Genomic DNA, 17,552 nt, shown 5'->3' on the forward strand with positions numbered 1-17,552 from the left:
TTGCCACATTCATAGCATTTGAGGTTCATCTTTCTTGGACATTTTGATCTCCTATGATTTTTACTCCTGCTGGGGTGATGTTTTGCTGATCTGCCTCTCGTCATCGTCAAAGCTCATAATGACTTAAAAGTTTCCAACCATCTTTCTTTGCTCTAAATTTATTATTATTTTAATAGCGGTCTGATCAACATGTTCTGTTGATCTACCTCTCGTCAGTTTGGTTTGATTCGGATTTGAAGGCAAAAGTACTTAAAATTCGATTCAAAGCAACTCGAACCGTTTTAATTGATTCTTTAATTTGACCAATAATTCATCCAATCCAACATGTTTGGACCCTTACCAACAAGTGTCTCATTCAGTGCTTACAATTAAAATTGTATCTTATCATTTGAAAATCATCAATGTAAGAATATAAGTATCATGTTCATATTTATTTAATTGACACGAAACAATATTATTAATGAGATATAATATTGATAGACATACATTTTGCGTGAGACATCCACTAGACATTCATATTTATAGATTTTTTAATCACGAAAACCGGACAATTATGTTTAATGGATATCATTTGTCTACCTATCATTACATTATTACTCACAACATAATAGAAGATCTCAAGCCCTAATTGTTTCTCCCATACATTTTCAACGTGTGATATTGTTCTAGAAGTGGAATTGGATGAAAAGTCCAGCACAGACAACATAGGAATCCCAGTTGAGTTCCCACGTAAGATCTTTCCATCTTGGCACTTTTCACTTTCACACACGGTCGGTGTAGCAAGAAAAGAAGCGTGTGTTTATGATTGTTGCCACGAAACACATGATGAGATTACTAATTAGACACATGAGTAACATAACCAATCAAATTCTTCACTCGAACCTTCTTCCTCTGTAATCCCTTCCCATCTCTCATGGCTGCTGCTACTGCTTCTTCTCTTTGCACCGTTCACTCTCCGAGTTCCCTTCCCTTCCTCACCTCAACTTCCTCGAATCCCAAATTCTCCATAGCTCCCCTGTCTTCCCAAACCCGAAAACGATGCCGTATCATCACCTCCGTCGCGGAGGATCGGAAGGCGGTTGTTCCGGTGCCGGAAGACAGAGGATCAGCCCTTCTCCGTGAACTTGAAGAGGAGGGATCTTCTTCACCTTCCGATAAGGATAGCACAGAGGTTGCTCGTGATTCTGATATTGTCACCAGCAGGGCCGTCAATGCCATCATTGTTTTGGGGTTTGGCACTTTTGCTGTCACCAAATTGCTCACCATTGACCATGATTACTGGCATGTTGGTATCTTCATTTTTTATTGTCCTAGTTTTCAATATATACTCTGTTTTTCATTTCTTATTTTATCATTACCCAGTGACTAGCGTGACCCGTTGAGAATATTAGATGATGTTATGGTCAAATCCTATAATACTAAAATAAGCTTGTTAATCTGTTTGATTTACTTTGAGTTTGTGACTTTGTGCTTTTTAATATGGAACTATTTTGAGGTGTAAAACTTAACCCAATTCACTATGAAGCCAAAATCACGGTGGACAAAAGCAACTTTCCTTAGCTTTTGTGCATGTTCATTGTGATTTTGATCTCGCCCTGGATTTTCATTGTGTATCTAAACATGAACTAAGCCTCTTAGGTAGGTTCACGCGTACGATGGGCCTGCAAAAACAAAGTTGGTAGATTAGAGCTAAAATATAGTTCCAAGCTTAATAGGCATGTTACTTCTTGTTTGCAAGTCTTTTTGCAAATAGTAATAATGAAGAAATATGGGGAAATGGTTAATACTAGTGTAGTTAGAAAGAATATTTTAGCTTATTGTCTGTATATTTTATTTTTCAGGGTTGGACCTTTTATGAGATTCTAAGGTATGCACCTGAACACAATTGGATTGCCTATGAGGAAGCTCTGAAGAGAAACCCAGTTTTAGCTAAAATGGCAATAAGTGGGGTTGTCTACTCAATTGGAGACTGGATTGCTCAGGTATGTTATTGAAACGCTCAACTTAGACATGTAGATTTTTATCAACTCTTGAACAACTTCTGACCAAAATATACAGTGCTATGAAGGAAAGCCTATTTTCGAGTTTGATCGGACACGACTATTCAGATCAGGTCTTGTTGGGTTTACTCTCCATGGATCGCTTTCTCACTATTACTATCAAGTTTGTGAGGTGATTATTTTTCATGTTCTGATTGGAACTATTTGGTGATATTCTGTGACTGGCTGACATTGTTTGCATCATTTCACAGGCTCTTTTTCCTTTCAAACAATGGTGGGTCGTCCCTGCTAAAGTTGCTTTTGATCAAACTGTGTGGGCAGCAATTTGGAACAGCATCTACTTTGTAGCTTTGGGCTTGTTGCGTTTCGAATCATTGACTAACATATATGGTGAACTGAAGTCAACATTTTGGCCCATGCTTACTGTAAGAAGCTATTTAAGTATATAATTTTCAGATGTTTTCTGTAATTAATTGCTTCTTGTTCACAATAGTTTTAGTTTCAATGTGAAGTCATGGTGGTACATCAAAAACATGTTTACAATGGTTCGAAGCTAAAAACTGAACTACATCAAATACATCAAAAGCATGTTACAATGTTAGCAATATTTTCATTACAGATTGTCTCTTTCTATGTGCATCAATAAAGAATAAGGAGCAAGTTGGAGGATGAAAGGGATCAAAAGGGGAATTCTATTAATACAACTAATAATTCAAGGATGAAAGACTAGATATGCCCAAATAAATGTTTATAAAGGGTAGAGCAACCCTTACCCTTGAGCTAGTTTTTGGGGTAGACTTAGGCCTAACCCTTCTTATCCCCATACAATTGTTTGATTAGTAAATTAGTAAATTCTTTTGTTTGGATGACTAAAATTTCACTCTAACATGCTTCGCAGGCAGGTTGGAAGCTTTGGCCTTTTGCCCATTTGGTTACTTATGGTGTGATTCCGGTGGAACAAAGGCTTCTTTGGGTGGACAGTGTGGAGCTCATCTGGGTCACAATACTCTCAACGTAGGTTTTCTATGATTACTTGTCATATCATATTGAACTATTTCACACAACTTTCTTTCTTAATTAATTAATTTTCTTTAAAGTTATCATATTGCTATGTGACTAATGCCCTTTTAATGATGGATGTTCGACCTTTACATTTTATTCGTATTACATATAGTCATTAAATTGTCAAAAAGATTTGTATCCTTACACAACCTTGTTTTGTTTTTAGATATTCAAATGAGAAATCAGAAACCCGAATATCTGAGGCAGGATCAGAAACAAGTTCATCTACTTCAAACCAGAATTCTAAGGTAAGACTATTGTATCATTCCTCATGGAGTGTTTTAAGGTTCCATGATCTTTATTCTTATCATCAGGATGGAACCAGAAAAAAATGATAAAGAGGTCAAAACTTCAACATATTAAGCAAATTAAATCAATGTGTAATTAGAATTTTTTTTAGAGAGACAAATACAACATTTGAATACTATTTTACTCAGAAAATTTGTTCTATGGCGGTGACTGCCGCTATATTCTGTCACCTGCTTTCGTTCCTGTTTATCTTGAAATGAATGAAGAGAAAACACAGTTCAGCACATTTTAATGAGCTAATAACTCCTTTTTTGTGTGTGCCTATTGTATGTTGTGCACTGACAGGAATAAACGATTTGAAAACGGGAAAAAGTCAAAAAACTAACTAGGTTCATGGCAGTTACAAGGGTTCTTTTGGTGTCTCGAGTTAAAATTCGAAGAATCTATCTATTGAAGGTCAAATTGAACAACCTTACAACCTTAGAATCGCGAGTTTGTGATTCACTGCCCATACGGGATACAATTATACAGGTCTTGTCGCGTTGAATTTTCCAGGTTGGAGTTATCTGATAAGTAGATGATTGATTGTAGCTTATCAAAAAAAAAAAAAAAAAAAAAAAAAAAAAAGATGATTGATTGTATATGTAAATATATATGAATAAATACATTATTCCACAGGTCAAGTAAAATTATGATATTTTTCTTGGGTTGTATTCGACTCCCTCATATATTCATAATTGCGTGTAAAGATCATGTATCAACTAGTGCTGGAAAATGTGAGCAAGCTCATGTAATAAGATGTCAATTTGCTATAATCTTCTGCAGCTTCTTTCCCCAGGCATCAAAAGATTATTTATTTAGCTTTAGCTTATATGTGTTCCTAACTATCACAATTTTTTTCCCACGTATATGTTAATTTCCTAAGAAAATGCATCTTTTAAGTAAAAGATATCTTCAATGTGATAGTTTTGATCAAATTTTTCTCTCATTTGAACCCTATTATTGTGTGCATTTTTTTTTTGTTTGAAACCCACCTCCATTGCTCCTCTTTCGCGCCTTTGTTTCAAATAATTGCATCTTTCGTGTAGCCAATTGCACTTAGTGCAGCGATGCACTTTCTCTTGCCAAATCCTCTATTTTTTTGAAGTGTGGTGGTGGTGGTAGATGGTACTTGGTGGTTGCGACAGTGACGGTAATTGTCGGATGCAATGATGGTGGAATGGAGGGTGCTTGACAACTATGATGATGGCGAGAGATATTAGGTGATTGCGGCGGTACGTAATTAAAAGGGTACGGGGTTGTGGCGGTGAGTTCTACGAGAAGCAATAATTGTGGATGGTACCGAGTGGTGGTGATGGAAGGGGTTGCTAAGCGGTCGTAGCGCCAATAATAGACTATGTTGTGGTGACGGTAGATGACTCATAAGATAAAATTATGAGTTAGATAGGACAAAGTAGTAATATGTACCACCGATGAGTAAGTTGATTGATTCAAGTGGTAAAAAAAAAACACTCGTAAGCACAGCCTCAAATTTCTCATAGCAAGTCTAATATGTAATTCTTGTTAATGGAAAAACTCTTATTAGGAAAGTTAGTCTCATCATGATGTGGATGTTCTGACTCGAATATTGTAACACTCCACATTTTACTATTTAGATTCGAAAATTTTTGACACTAGTAAAATTAATAAGTATATACATATATAAATATATATATAAAAAAAAACTAGAAAGAAAGTTATACGTAGGGATTAAAAAATATATATATATATAATAATAAATAGGAATAGTTTATTAGTTTCTTTTTTAGCACATGATTATTGTGCTCAATCTTGGCCATCCAAGTGGCCATTTTGATGGCAAAATCATGGCCTTCATTCTTAAAATTTTCTACAAGATTCTAGAAATTAATCTTGACCATCCAAGTGTGCCCTTTGTTGGCTTCATCTTGATCATCCATCCCATAATGCAATCCTAGCCCTCCAAGTGTGCCACATGAAGATTAAATCATAGCCATCCATTCCTAGGGACCTCAAGTATAAATAGCTCATCCCTCTTCACTTGTCCACACCACACACACTTCAATCCACTCTTCTTCTCAAACACACACACCTTCACTAGTCTTCATACTCTTAATAAAGTGTTAGCAAATTCACTTGTAGTGAAGCACCAAGGAGAGGAGGTTTCAAGGGGATATCCAAGTCACGCCCAAGATTTTTGAGAGGTAAGGGGGGATAGATTTCAAGTAGTTAATAAGAATGTGAGTAATAATAATAACTTACATATATAAGAAGGAATTTAATTGTAGTTACTAGTAGAATTTAAAAGATTTCGACATTATTATCCATACTTGATGATTAGTTTTTTCATATAAGTAAGTTAAAATTCGAATACAATATATTAGACTACAAAACTCTGTCCGTAGGTGATCATAATTTTCAACATATATATATATATATATATATATATATATATATATTTGAAATTATAATAATGCCACTGTTACGAACTAAGAATTTAATAAAGAAAAAAAAATTAAACTATATATAAAAGAAAATCTTTGAGATCCTAAAACACTGTCATTTCGTAATCGGAGTGAAATGGATTGGTAAATGCAAAATGCAAAAATGCATTGGTAAGCACGGTCAAAAATTAATACTAAATGTCATTTATATGTAGTTAATTTTTAGTCATGTTTTATACGTATTTTGAAGTAATAAGGAGGACTAAAACTGAGCATGCATCATGGAAGGTGTCTATTGGTAAGGAAGCTTATTTGATATTAGTGGGTTCCGATGTTAAATTCCGGAAGGATATTATTATTTGATATTTGGAATGATATAAGTTGATGATGTGTTCCGATGCTAAATTCCGGAACGAGATTGTTCTTTGATGTTTGATATATTATGATATGTGACTTAAGCTTCCTAAATTTGTGTGATTGGGCCCACATGCATTGCATGCATTAGTTTGAAGAAGGAAGAGATGAAGTCCAGTATTAGTAGTGCACAGTGTGGTATGGGACACATTGTACACTACAAATTCTGGAGTAGGACGGAGGTAAATTTCTTGCATACACATCATGCATCTTATAGCATAATTAAATCATAACTTGTAAAATTTAAACTTACCTAATAATTTAATCTATTGCGTTATGTAAAATATTATTTTCTAAATTCTTATTAATCTCTTGTATATTTATCTCACCCTTACACTGCTTTTTTTAAGGATGGACATCCCGATCATCAGAGTGCACTTAGACTTTGACTACATAGAAGGGGTATGGGATTATAATGAAATAAATCGCCAATTTTTGTTTTATGAAATAGTGGGAATCAACTTCACCAGACCTGATATGGAGCTATTTTTTATTGGCGATTTATTTCATTATAATCCCAAAATCAACTTCACCAGACCTGATAAAACAAAAATTGGCGATTTATTTCATTATAATCCCATACCCCTTCTATGTAGTCAAAGTCTAAGTGCACTCTGATGATCGGGACGTCCATCCTTAAAAAAAGCAGTGTAAGGGTGAGATAAATATACAAGAGATTAATAAGAATTTAGAAAAGAATATTTTACCTTAACGCAATAAATTAAATTATTAGGTAAGTTTAAATTTTACAAGTTATGATTTAATTATGCTATGAGATGCATGATGTGTATGCAAGAAATTTACCTCCGTCCTACTCGAGAATTGGTAGTGTACAATGTGTCCCATACCACACTGTGCACTACTAATACTGGACTACATCTCTTCCTTCTTCAAACTAATGCATGCAATGCATGTGGGCCCAATCACACAAATTTAGGAAGCTTAAGTCACACATCATAATATATCAAACATCAAAGAACAATCTCGTTCCGGAATTTAGCATCGGAACACATCATCAACTTATATCATTCCAAATATCAAATAATAATATCGTTCCGGAATTTAACATCGGAACCCACTAATATCAAATAAGCTTCCTTACCAATAAACACATTCAATGATGCATGCTCAATTTTAGACATTCTTATTACTTCAAAATACGTATAAAACATGACTAAAAATTAACCACATATAAATGGCATTTAGTATTAATTTTTGACCGTGCTTACTAATGCATTTTTGCATTTTGCATTTACCAATCCATTTCACTCCAATTACGAAATGATAGTGTTTTAGGATCTTAAAGATTTTCCTTTATATATAGTCTAATTTATTTATTTTTCTTTTTTTTATTAAATTCTTAGTTCGTAATATATATATATATATATATATATGTTGAAAATTATGATCACCTACGGACATAGTTTTGTAGTCTAATATACTGAATTCGAATTTTAACTTACTTATATGAAAAAACTAATCATCAAGTATGTATAATAATGTCGAAATCTTTTAAATTCTACTAGTAACTACAATTAAATTTCTTCTTATATATGTAAGTTATTATTATTACTCACATTCTTATTAACTACTTGAAATCTATCCCCCTTACCTCTCAAAAATCTTGGGCGTGACTTGGATATCCCCTTGAAGCCTCCTCTCCTTGGTGCTTCACTACAAGTGAATTTGCTAACACTTTATTAAGAGTATGAAGACTAGTGAAGGTGTGTGTGTTTGAGAAGAAGAGTGGATTGAAGTGTGTGTGGTGTGGAGAAGTGAAGAGGGATGAGCTATTTATACTTGAGGTCCCTAGGAATGGATGGCTATGATTTAATCTTCATGTGGCACACTTGGAGGGCTAGGATTGCATTATGGGATGGATATCAAGATGAAGCCAACAAAGGGCACACTTGGATGGTCAAGATTAATTTCTAGAATCTTGTAGAAAATTCTAAGAATGAAGGGCCATGATTTGGCCATCAAAATGGCCACTTGGATGGCCAAGATTGAGCACAATAATCATGTGCTCAAAAAGAAACTAATAAACTATTCATATATATATATATATATATATATATATATATATATATATATTTATAATCCCGGGGATGTATTATATGAGAAAGATGTTCTTATGTGAGAAAATGAGAATAAATCATGACCGTTAGATCATGTCATGAACGGTCCAGATTAAAACAATTTAATGCTCACATGATCACTTAAAAAAGTCATGTGACTTTCTTAAAAACTCACATGACTTAATGTTTTAATCTGGACCGTTCATGATTAGATCTAACGGTCATGATTTATTCTCATGTTCTCACATAAGAATACCTTTCTCACATGATACATCCTCATATGCCTCTTATAATCCCTACGTATAACTTTGTTTCTAGTTTTTATATATATATATATATATTTATATATGTATATACTTATTAATTTTACTAGTGTAAAAAATTTTCTAATCTAAATAGTAAAATGTGGAATGTTACAAATATCATCATCTGTTTTTGTTATTGTGAAAATCAAACAAACTCTAATCATCGTTCGATTTTAGGTAGAAAGGCAATGACTTATTAGCACTTTTGGCCCCCCACGTTTCAAAAATGTGCAAACAGAGTCCCCAAAGTTTAAAAATAGCATAATAGTACCCCGACGTTAATCTCCGTTAGCAGTTTTGGTCCCCGAGCAATTTTCCGTCAAAAAACTAACGGTTCTGAGGGCAAATATGTAATTGAGCCAAAAAAATTAATTAAAAAATTGAAAAGCCAGAATATTCATCATCTCCCTCTTCATCTTCCATCATCTTCACCATTCTCTATCATTAAAGTAAAAAATCCAAAAAATTAAAAATCAAAATCATCTTCATCCTCCTTTTCATCCCACAAACATCTTCATCTCCTTCATCTTTATCCTCATATCACATACACTCAAAAAATAGAAAACAACAATTAAACTCATAACCCACTCAACCACCGTAACCACTCTCACACATGACCAGGTAGAGATTTTGGAAAATTTTGAGTTGTGCAGTTCAAGATGTCGTGGATTTGAGTATCTAATTGGTCATTGGTTGTAAATGGACTTGTAATGTTTCACTTTAATTGTTGTTTACTAAAAAAAAAGATGAATCTAGTACTACCCAGTTTGGGTTGAACCTCTTGTTTTGTAATTTTGTTTCTCTACTTGTATTTGGGTTGATGAGGTTTGGGAAAAATTATTTTTCTGGGTTTGTTCTTTATTTTGTGGGTTTCAGGTGGTGGTGGGTGAGGAAGTAGGAGGAGGAGTGGTGGTTGAGGAAATAGGTTTTGTGTCAATTTCAGTTTTAGGTTTGAAGATAGATGATGAAGATGATAGAGAAGAAGATGAAGATCAAGGATTTTCTGGGCTTTTAATTTTTTCTATTTTTTAAATTAACTTTTGGGTTCAATTGCACTTTTGGTCCCCGAAACCGTTATGCTTTGTTTGGTTGGGTGGAAAGAAAGGGGAGGGAAAGAAAACACGGAAATCGATGCATGAATTTAGACTAACCCTTTAGTCTAAATTCATGCATCGATTTCCGTGTTTTCTTTCCCTCCCCTTTCTTTCCACCCAACCAAACAAAGCCTTAGTTTTTTGACGGAAAATTGCATGGGGATCAAAACTGCTAACAAAGATTAACGTTTGGGGTACCATTATCTATTTTTAAACTTTGGGGACTCTGTTTGTACATTTTTGAAACGTGGGGGACCAAAAGTGCTAATAAGCCAAAGGCAATTTCTAAAGTATTTAAAGGGTATTTTAGTAAGAAATTGTTTTTTTTTTAATGTTAGTAAGAAATTGTTTAAGGGGTGCAAATAGCATTTGAGGGGTCTTAATAATTGCCTAAAATGAGTTCTAACTTGTAAACCAAAGTCCAAGTGTTGGGTTATTTTGGTCTTTTGCATTTTCTGTGGCGCCCGTGAGCGTAGCTGTTGCTCTCTTTGTCTCTGCAATCGCAACGGTTCGGGGGTGGAGATCGAAGAAACCCTCCATTTTCCTGTGCAATGGCGAAGATCGAAGAACTGGACGAGCCCGTCACCAAAATGACGACTAAGAGGAATCACGGCTCCACCAGATTCTTCGTCTTCGTTGATTACCTCTTCCTCACGATCTTCCTGGGATTCCTCTCCTACATCATTTTCAAGTTTCTCAGCAATTGATTCCTCATATCACACAGAACCCACTTTTGTGTTCTGAACTAGGTATAAACAATTCAATTCATGTCACCCTTACCCCAATAGCTTCAATTTCACCCTAGCATTTCATTAAATTTGATTTTTCTTCACATCTGTTTCTTTTGGCAGGATACTCATGTTGACAAAGCTAGTTCCAAGCTTGAATGTAATAATAACTGGCAACTGTCATTTTTTGTGAGATCCTATGTTGTATATTTGTAATTTGTAATATTTACATATATAAACTTTCTCTGCTGAGAAACTTTTTTCAGATCCTCTTGTTTGTTACATTTGATCTTTTGCTTAGCATATACCTTTTTCCACTTTAATTACCTTTTTTGCTTGATAATGTGCATGTTTTGATATACGGCGGAAAATTATGGTGAGGACAAAGTCACAGTGGACAGCCACAAAAGCTCAGAGAAGTTGCTTATGTCCGCCGTGATTTTGACTCACATTGGTTTTCCAAACATGCACTATGATAAAGAAGGATGACAGCTAAAATCAAGATTAAAATACAGTGCAGAGCCTAAAAACTTATAGTGATAGCAGAGCAAGTTTTCTTTTTCTCTGTCAACTGTTTCATAACTCAAGAAGAAATGGCTTTTATGAGAGGGGACTTGGGATTGTAGACTGTTTTTTTTTTTCTTTTTCTACTTTTTGTTTCTGGTAGCTGGGTTGGGGTGGTTAGAAGAGATGGAGCCCCGAAGCTACTATATATGCATGTGATAGACTTGTAGTAGTTTGGTGAGGTTGCTTGTACATTGATGGCACACCAACTTTGCATTTATGTGAGACATTTCTATCACTCATTATGATCTAAGAAGTTGAGGAAAATAAATGGATTTGTTCATATGAATTGAGGAAAGTTAATTTAATGACTTGAGCTGTGGAATTCAAGTGTTCCCTTCTCTGTAAGTCTGTATTACTGGAATGGAATCTCTACCCCATGATTGGCATTTTTTGAATTTTATGCATGTTTGGACCAGCTTCTCTTCAGAATCAATTTTTACACCCAGAAACTTCTATCCAAAATTGATTTTGCCTTTAGAATCAATTTTAGAAAGATTTTCAAACATGCACTTAATGTAGATGCGATGATTTTCCCTTTTCGATTCATTCTTTGTGCAGGTAAACATAATATTTATGGTGTTGAAAACCTTATTCATAAATTGACTTTTGGGGTAGTGGTGAACCATAAACCTTAATTCAACAAATTCTCTGCAACATTGCCACTGGAAAATTTATTAGAATGAGCCAATATTCATAATTTTAAAGTGGTACTAGCTATTGAAATTGAAGAATTATGTGATATATGATTAAGGACCAACAAATACCACCAACAACTACTTTGAGGACAATGGGGAATGCTACTAATTGAGCTTACAGCATACTTAATTCAACTTAAACAAGGAAAGACCAGAAGGGCTTTCGACACCAAATAGCAGATAGTGTACAGTGAACACTTATTTTATGGGTACAAAAGGAAAAAAAGATAGGTAATGCAATTTCAAAAGCATAACAGGCTGGGAAACTAAGCCTAATTAGCAGCCATGCATTCATGGGTGAACTGCAGCAAGAACTCCACCACCAACACTGCCAGGATTTGGAACCTCATAACCAGGATTCGGGACAAAAGTGTCGTCACCACCTGGAACATAAGTGTGACCACCTGGTACTCCTGATCCTGCTCCTGCTCCTGGTCCTTCACTGCCACCAGGGTATGGATTTTGAGGTGTAAGATCAAACACAGGAGGAAATCCTACTTGCCCAATGCCAGGAACAAACACACCACCATCAAAATTGAAAAACCACTCAGGCTCTTTCTTATCCTGGGTGTTTGAGTTCTTCGGAATAATTTTGCGTCCTGCAGCTGCTTGAAATGTAGTGGCAACAAGGATGTTTGAGATCAGAAAAAGTGCTAGGAAATAGGAAGCTTTGTAAGCCATAATGTGATGAGATGAGACTTCTGTTGAGATGTGTTATGCTTGTGTTGAAGGTTGAAGGGACTGGTTGCATTTTATAGTTAAACAGGTTTTACTGACTGTTGCGGTGAGTTAAGTGTTTCTTGTGCAAATGCCACTGGCAATGACTCGTATGCATGGGAGCTTCTTGTGGTAGTTGATTTTGTGGCTCATTGAACTGCAGGACACTTCATTCGTTAAAATGGCTAGTGTTACTTTGCCTCACTTTTATTACCTGCTATTTGTGGAAGATATTCTCACCAATGTCAGAGCGGCCAATAAATGAAGCCTTCACACTGTTTTGTAACATTATGTGAAGAAAACTTGGATTTACTTCTAGCTTCAATCTTGATCCTATCTCATGTTTTAGATATGAATCATTTTATCTATCAAAAACTGTAAAACTGGTGTAGTTGATTTCAATCCGCTAATACGTTATATTTGGGGTATAACAAATCTTCTACACACATCTAATCATATTTCATTGTCTTACTAGATCATATTTAAATTAAAATTAGAAATACAAGAAATGCATCGTTTAGTTCAAGTAATTAACCATCAAAGAAAGATTTCCCTTGTTGAATCCATTGTGATGCAACAGGTATTACAATAAAGCATTCCAGATGAACAAACAAAACTCAAGAGTTAGGCCTTTCCTCAGAAAACCTAGGAAGTTGAACCAGTGAGTTTACTCGGGTAACACCCTCTAGACCTGACCAGTTTTGATCTTCAGCTGATGATGTTCCGTCTTCAGCAACAACACCTACTCCTCGTCCTCCGCTGGTCTCATCTTCTGAGGATCTCACAGTGTTGTTCCTTTGCAGAGATGGCTCAGACTTTTGACCTTCATCTGACTCAGCTGGGTTACCCGAAGGATTGCCCTGGATGGTTGCAGAAGAAAAGCACTGCTCATCGCACTCGAATTCTGAGTCCATTTTGCCATCCAAAAATAGACACACAACAGCACAATCATCCATTTTTGAAGTAGGATATTTAAGTCTCCACTCTCTAGCAGCAGAATCAACCAGAACTCTTGCTGCTGCTGATCGAGTTGGTGCTGAAGATACTATCTTAACCACCTCTTCATTGCTCAAAACATCCCACACCTGCACTTGTCACTCCAAGCATCAAGAGAAGGTTAGTTTTCAGTGCTAACATTAAACTTCTGGAAAGGTGGATTGAAGCGTCAAGTTAATTAGCGTAAAACTAAACAGAAATTCTAAGTGCATGCTTGGAAATTCTGTTATAATTGATTATAAAGTCAGAATCAATTCTAAGGAGAAGCTTTTATGCGTAACTTTTTTCGTGCTGGAATTGATTGTGAGAAACAATTAGTTGATCCAAACATGCTAGGACAAATAAAAAATAGGTACAAGATTGAAAATTCTTACCCCATCAGAGGCAAGAACAATGAACTGATCTCTGTCCGTGAGCAGCCGATGAGAAAACTCAGGTATAGATATCACACCATACTCCTTCAAGCAAAAATCTCCAAATGCTCTAGCCATGGCTAATCCAGGTGCATCATCAAAAGGTAACCACACCCTTGGAACTTCTGGCTCATCTTGCATTGCAAATACCCTGCCCTTGCACCGTTTAATTCTTTCTGCTTCTCCTATAAGAATATACATCCAAATTTAAATAAGTTAACATCAAGTGAAAAACAAAAATTCAACACAGAAAATATGAATGATGGTGGCAGATGACACACTTGGCAAATCAGGCTTCAAATCAACAGTAAGCTGAATTGCCACCATCAAGTCATTGCTGTCCTTGGTTCCCATGACTGCTCGCGAATCTCCAATACTCCCCATGAACAAACTTGAACCCTGGAAAGTGAAGAAAGTAAGAAATGTGTAGAAGAAAGCAAAAGAGGATAGATAGATGCTTCTCTTTGAGTTACCTGCTTCACTATAGTTACAGATGTGCTCCCACTACAAAAGCAATCCAAATTTGGATGAGACTTCAGCTCTTTGTCCATAGCCTTATATGCCTTCATGAAAGCTTCTCTCCACATAGCACTCAGTGTATCCTCACCACAGAAATCCTTCTCAGATTCTTCAGTTTCAGGCTTTATTTCCCCCTTAATAGAAGCTTTACCTGAAGCATTCCCCCTTGACTCATAGGAATTTAAATATGAAAGCAGTTTTACTGGCAATGCATCCCGGACTTTGTGCGCGACAAGGTGACCTTGTGGACCATGGCCATCAAAGACACCACAAAAGGTCACATCTTCTGACATGAAGTCCTACAGTAAATGATTACATTTGAGATGCTTATATACAATTGAAACTAACTCGATTAACTGTTACAAAGGAAGCAGACAGTTATGAAACTAACTCACTAACTCTTAACAGAAAACTAATCACAACAGAATGCTAACAGAATTACATTCTAACATACTGAAATAAAGGTCCGAACTAGTCTTTCAGTTTCTAAAATCTATCTTCATTCAGTTAGAACTAACACCATCAACCATAGGTTTATAAATTATAACAAAAGCATACTTACTTCCCATACAATCATGGCATCTTGATTAACACCCTTACGACCCTGCTGCGTAAATATGCAAGAAGACCTGCTCTTTCCATTAGCGAAAATTCTGTTTGGTAAGGATGATAACTTGTTCAGAGATCCAACAAGATCTGAGGATGTTCTCCTTGCACTCTTTTGACCGCAGAATCCGATTTCTAGACAGGACGGAGAGGCCGCTTCTCCATCGCTCCTGCTACTGCAAGCACTTCGACTGCTTGTTGAGACACAACACCCCATTTGATCAGTTCCGGAAGGAGGAAGACTTCAGATGGAAATCATGTCAATATCCTTCAACCCTTTCTTTTCAACTATAGATCTCACATGAAATTCTGATCTTTCAAGTATAGTGAACTGAGTAAACAATCCTGACTCTGAAGATTCTATAGAAGTATCAGACAATTTACACACCTTACTGTTGAAAACTGGGACCCGTAGAACTAGTCAAATGCACAATTTGCCGGAAGGTATATGAATTGACAACAAAACCAGCTGAGCAGAAAAGGACACATGAATTTATTAGTAACATATCACGTATAGTCTAAAAGAATCAAGCCATAGTTGCATGTAAAAACTAAAAACAATTACACAAAAATAAAAAGACCAAGTTATAAGAATATAAAAAACCAATCATATGAATTGTGAATAATAGAATATACTAGAATCCTGTCGGATCACTTGTCCTTCATCAGGTTTCACATTGACAGCATCGAAATGCAGAGTTTGAAATAATTGAATCTGGAAAGTATGCAATAAATATTTGAAGAAAACAAAGACAGAGAGAACACACGGGACTTTGTGTCCCATGTCCCCTCATCAATTTGCTAAAGCGTTGACCAATATTTATCTATTTTTCTTTTCACAGAATATAGATCTCATTGAGTAAAAAATCAAACAGATATCATAGCCATGGAATCTCCAGATACACAATAGAACACACTTTTGATATTGTATTCAAGTTTACTCACACCAGCATCTGAAAAGCTTCTCTCTAGCTTCACCACTAGGAGTAGAAGATGGCCTTCCAAAAAAAACTAGGAGTAGGAAGAGGAATAGAGATTGAAATTATAATTATAATAAAAAAACATTTTTGGTCTGAAGCCTTAGAACTTAGAAGGAACATCAGATTGAAAATTGTTAGAGTGGAGAAAATACAAGGATAAAAGTAGTAATAGTATGAATCTACCTGAATAACCGAATGGGAGTAATGCATCTATGGAAGCCCTTTCACAATCAATTCTAACTCAGAATCAATTATGGGTAGCTTCTGTGTTTCAGAATTGATTCTGGTGAAAAAGAAGTTGATCCAAACATGTTACAAATAGCCTTGAGCAAAACAATTTAGCATTTACAAAGCCTTTTACTGCTTTTGTCTCTGCAACCAAGTAGAGGTAGAGAAGAAACTTGGTAACTAGAGGGTTCTGAAAGAGAGAGAAGAATAAAAGCAGGAAAATCGGTACAAACTCTAGCAGAGAAATACAAGAGTCAAAGAGGTAAAGTGAAAAAGGCAAAAGCAGAAAAGGACGAAAGAAAGGTATGAATATGATGATATGATCTTGTTGTCAACCACAGCAAGACCAGACAAAGAGCATTGGAGATCAATCAAGTAAGTATCACGTAATTATCATGATTCATGACCACCAAAAGAAAAGAACAAAAAGTCACAATAATAGACCAACGAATGAGTGAACAACAGAACTAAGGACCAAATCAACCCAATAATAAAAAGCTAAGAAATATAATCAGAAAACTAATTTTTTGGTAGAAAATGTGATGCCAAAAGAATGCAAACTTGCCAGAATCTCCAAGTAAAAGAACCCATATATACAATCAGAAAATAGAAAGAAAAATTCAGAAGACAAACAATCATAGCATGAAAATCAAAACAGAATAGCACATAACAAAAAAAATAACAAAAAACTCTTGAATTATCTGGGTTTTTAACAGAGTATGTGAAGGCAGAGAGACTCAAACATGCAGATCTTTCTGCCTTGGTGGTTTTGATCCATACCAACCTGGTGTTTGAAGAAGGGCAGTGTGTTGCTATAATACAGTACAATTAAGCATGGACAATCTAAAAGAAAACAGTAACTCAACGCTTCAAAAGTGGAAAAGACAAGGTAAAGATGGAAATGGTAAGAGTGTGTTGATCACCTTTCTAATGATGTAGAATAGAATTTGAGGATCAGAGCAGGGAATTGGGAACAGGAAGATAGAGAACAGTGAAAGAAAGAAAAGAGGGAGTTAATAAGAACAGAGTAGTGTGGTGTTGTTGGAGGAGTGGAAAATGGCGTGAAGCTATTAATTGCAAAAGCAGAGTAGACAGCAGAGACAGAAACAAATGTGTTTTATATACTTGTCTGAAATTAATGTAATCATTAATTAAGAATTTTTAAAAATTGATAGGATAATTATTATTTTGAGAAAAATGATGATGGATTCAGAGTGTAAAGTTTTTTACACCGTCAACCAGTTAAATCGTAAGATGTATCGCGTCAATTAATGAAATTAAATGAAAAAAATAGATTTTCTCATATATTTAAAATCTAATTGGTTGACGGTGGGTCAATAGAAACTAAACTTCAAGCCTTTAAATACAATTCATTTGGATCCTCTCCATCCAACTTCTCTCCATCCCCTCTCCATCCAAAATCTGAGCCATCGATTTTA

The 17,552-nt window shown here is 35.4% G+C and overlaps 3 protein-coding genes across 5 annotated transcripts; 1 reads left to right on the top strand and 2 right to left on the bottom strand.

Annotated features, from left to right (window-relative positions):
• Positions 1 to 738: 738 nt before the first annotated feature.
• On the top strand, positions 739 to 4,175 carry LOC130746766 (protein SYM1). The gene is made up of 7 exons (XM_057599488.1): positions 739 to 1,285; positions 1,842 to 1,982; positions 2,059 to 2,172; positions 2,252 to 2,425; positions 2,899 to 3,014; positions 3,229 to 3,310; positions 3,657 to 4,175. Exons 1-7 carry the CDS (start codon positions 914 to 916, stop codon positions 3,660 to 3,662), a joined length of 1,005 nt encoding a protein of 334 aa, XP_057455471.1. The 5' UTR covers positions 739 to 913; the 3' UTR covers positions 3,663 to 4,175.
• A 7,501-nt stretch (positions 4,176 to 11,676) lies between these two features.
• LOC130746768 (putative cell wall protein) lies at positions 11,677 to 12,369 on the bottom strand. The gene has a single exon (XM_057599493.1). The coding sequence runs from the start codon at positions 12,333 to 12,335 to the stop codon at positions 11,946 to 11,948; it is 390 nt and encodes a 129-aa protein (XP_057455476.1). The 5' UTR covers positions 12,336 to 12,369; the 3' UTR covers positions 11,677 to 11,945.
• A 452-nt stretch (positions 12,370 to 12,821) lies between these two features.
• LOC130746767 (probable protein phosphatase 2C 52) lies at positions 12,822 to 17,203 on the bottom strand. Of its 3 annotated transcripts, none has more exons than XM_057599492.1 (7): positions 17,037 to 17,203; positions 15,294 to 15,374; positions 14,862 to 15,096; positions 14,254 to 14,598; positions 14,062 to 14,179; positions 13,742 to 13,965; positions 12,822 to 13,456 (listed from the first exon to the last, which is right to left on the bottom strand). In XM_057599492.1, the coding sequence occupies exons 3-7, from the start codon at positions 14,874 to 14,876 to the stop codon at positions 12,989 to 12,991; spliced, it is 1,170 nt and encodes a 389-aa protein (XP_057455475.1). In that variant the 5' UTR covers positions 14,877 to 15,096; positions 15,294 to 15,374; positions 17,037 to 17,203; the 3' UTR covers positions 12,822 to 12,988. The 3 variants fall into 3 exon arrangements, with proteins under 3 accessions (XP_057455475.1, XP_057455474.1, XP_057455472.1); XM_057599491.1 differs by lacking the exon at positions 17,037 to 17,203 and adding an exon at positions 16,069 to 16,845; XM_057599489.1 differs by having other exon boundaries at positions 14,862 to 15,374.
• Positions 17,204 to 17,552: the final 349 nt, after the last annotated feature.

This window comes from Lotus japonicus, chromosome 3 (assembly GCF_012489685.1).
Source record: "Lotus japonicus ecotype B-129 chromosome 3, LjGifu_v1.2".
Lineage (NCBI taxonomy): Eukaryota > Viridiplantae > Streptophyta > Magnoliopsida > Fabales > Fabaceae > Lotus > Lotus japonicus.

What these genes read in the sequence shown, in the direction of transcription:
- LOC130746766 (XM_057599488.1), top strand. Translation starts at nt 914, where the DNA reads ATGGCTGCTGCTACTGCTTCTTCTCTTTGCACCGTTCACTCTCCGAGT. An exon ending in TTGACCATGATTACTGGCAT is followed by an intron (nt 1,286 to 1,841) that starts GTTGGTATCTTC and finishes TTTATTTTTCAG; the next exon opens with GGTTGGACCTTTTATGAGAT. An exon ending in ATTACTATCAAGTTTGTGAG is followed by an intron (nt 2,173 to 2,251) that starts GTGATTATTTTT and finishes ATCATTTCACAG; the next exon opens with GCTCTTTTTCCTTTCAAACA.
- LOC130746768 (XM_057599493.1), bottom strand. Translation starts at nt 12,335, where the DNA reads ATGGCTTACAAAGCTTCCTATTTCCTAGCACTTTTTCTGATCTCAAAC.
- LOC130746767 (XM_057599489.1), bottom strand. Translation starts at nt 15,122, where the DNA reads ATGGGGTGTTGTGTCTCAACAAGCAGTCGAAGTGCTTGCAGTAGCAGG. An exon ending in TTTGAAGCCTGATTTGCCAA is followed by an intron (nt 13,966 to 14,061) that starts GTGTGTCATCTG and finishes ATATTCTTATAG; the next exon opens with GAGAAGCAGAAAGAATTAAA. An exon ending in TTGTTCTTGCCTCTGATGGG is followed by an intron (nt 13,457 to 13,741) that starts GTAAGAATTTTC and finishes TGACAAGTGCAG; the next exon opens with GTGTGGGATGTTTTGAGCAA.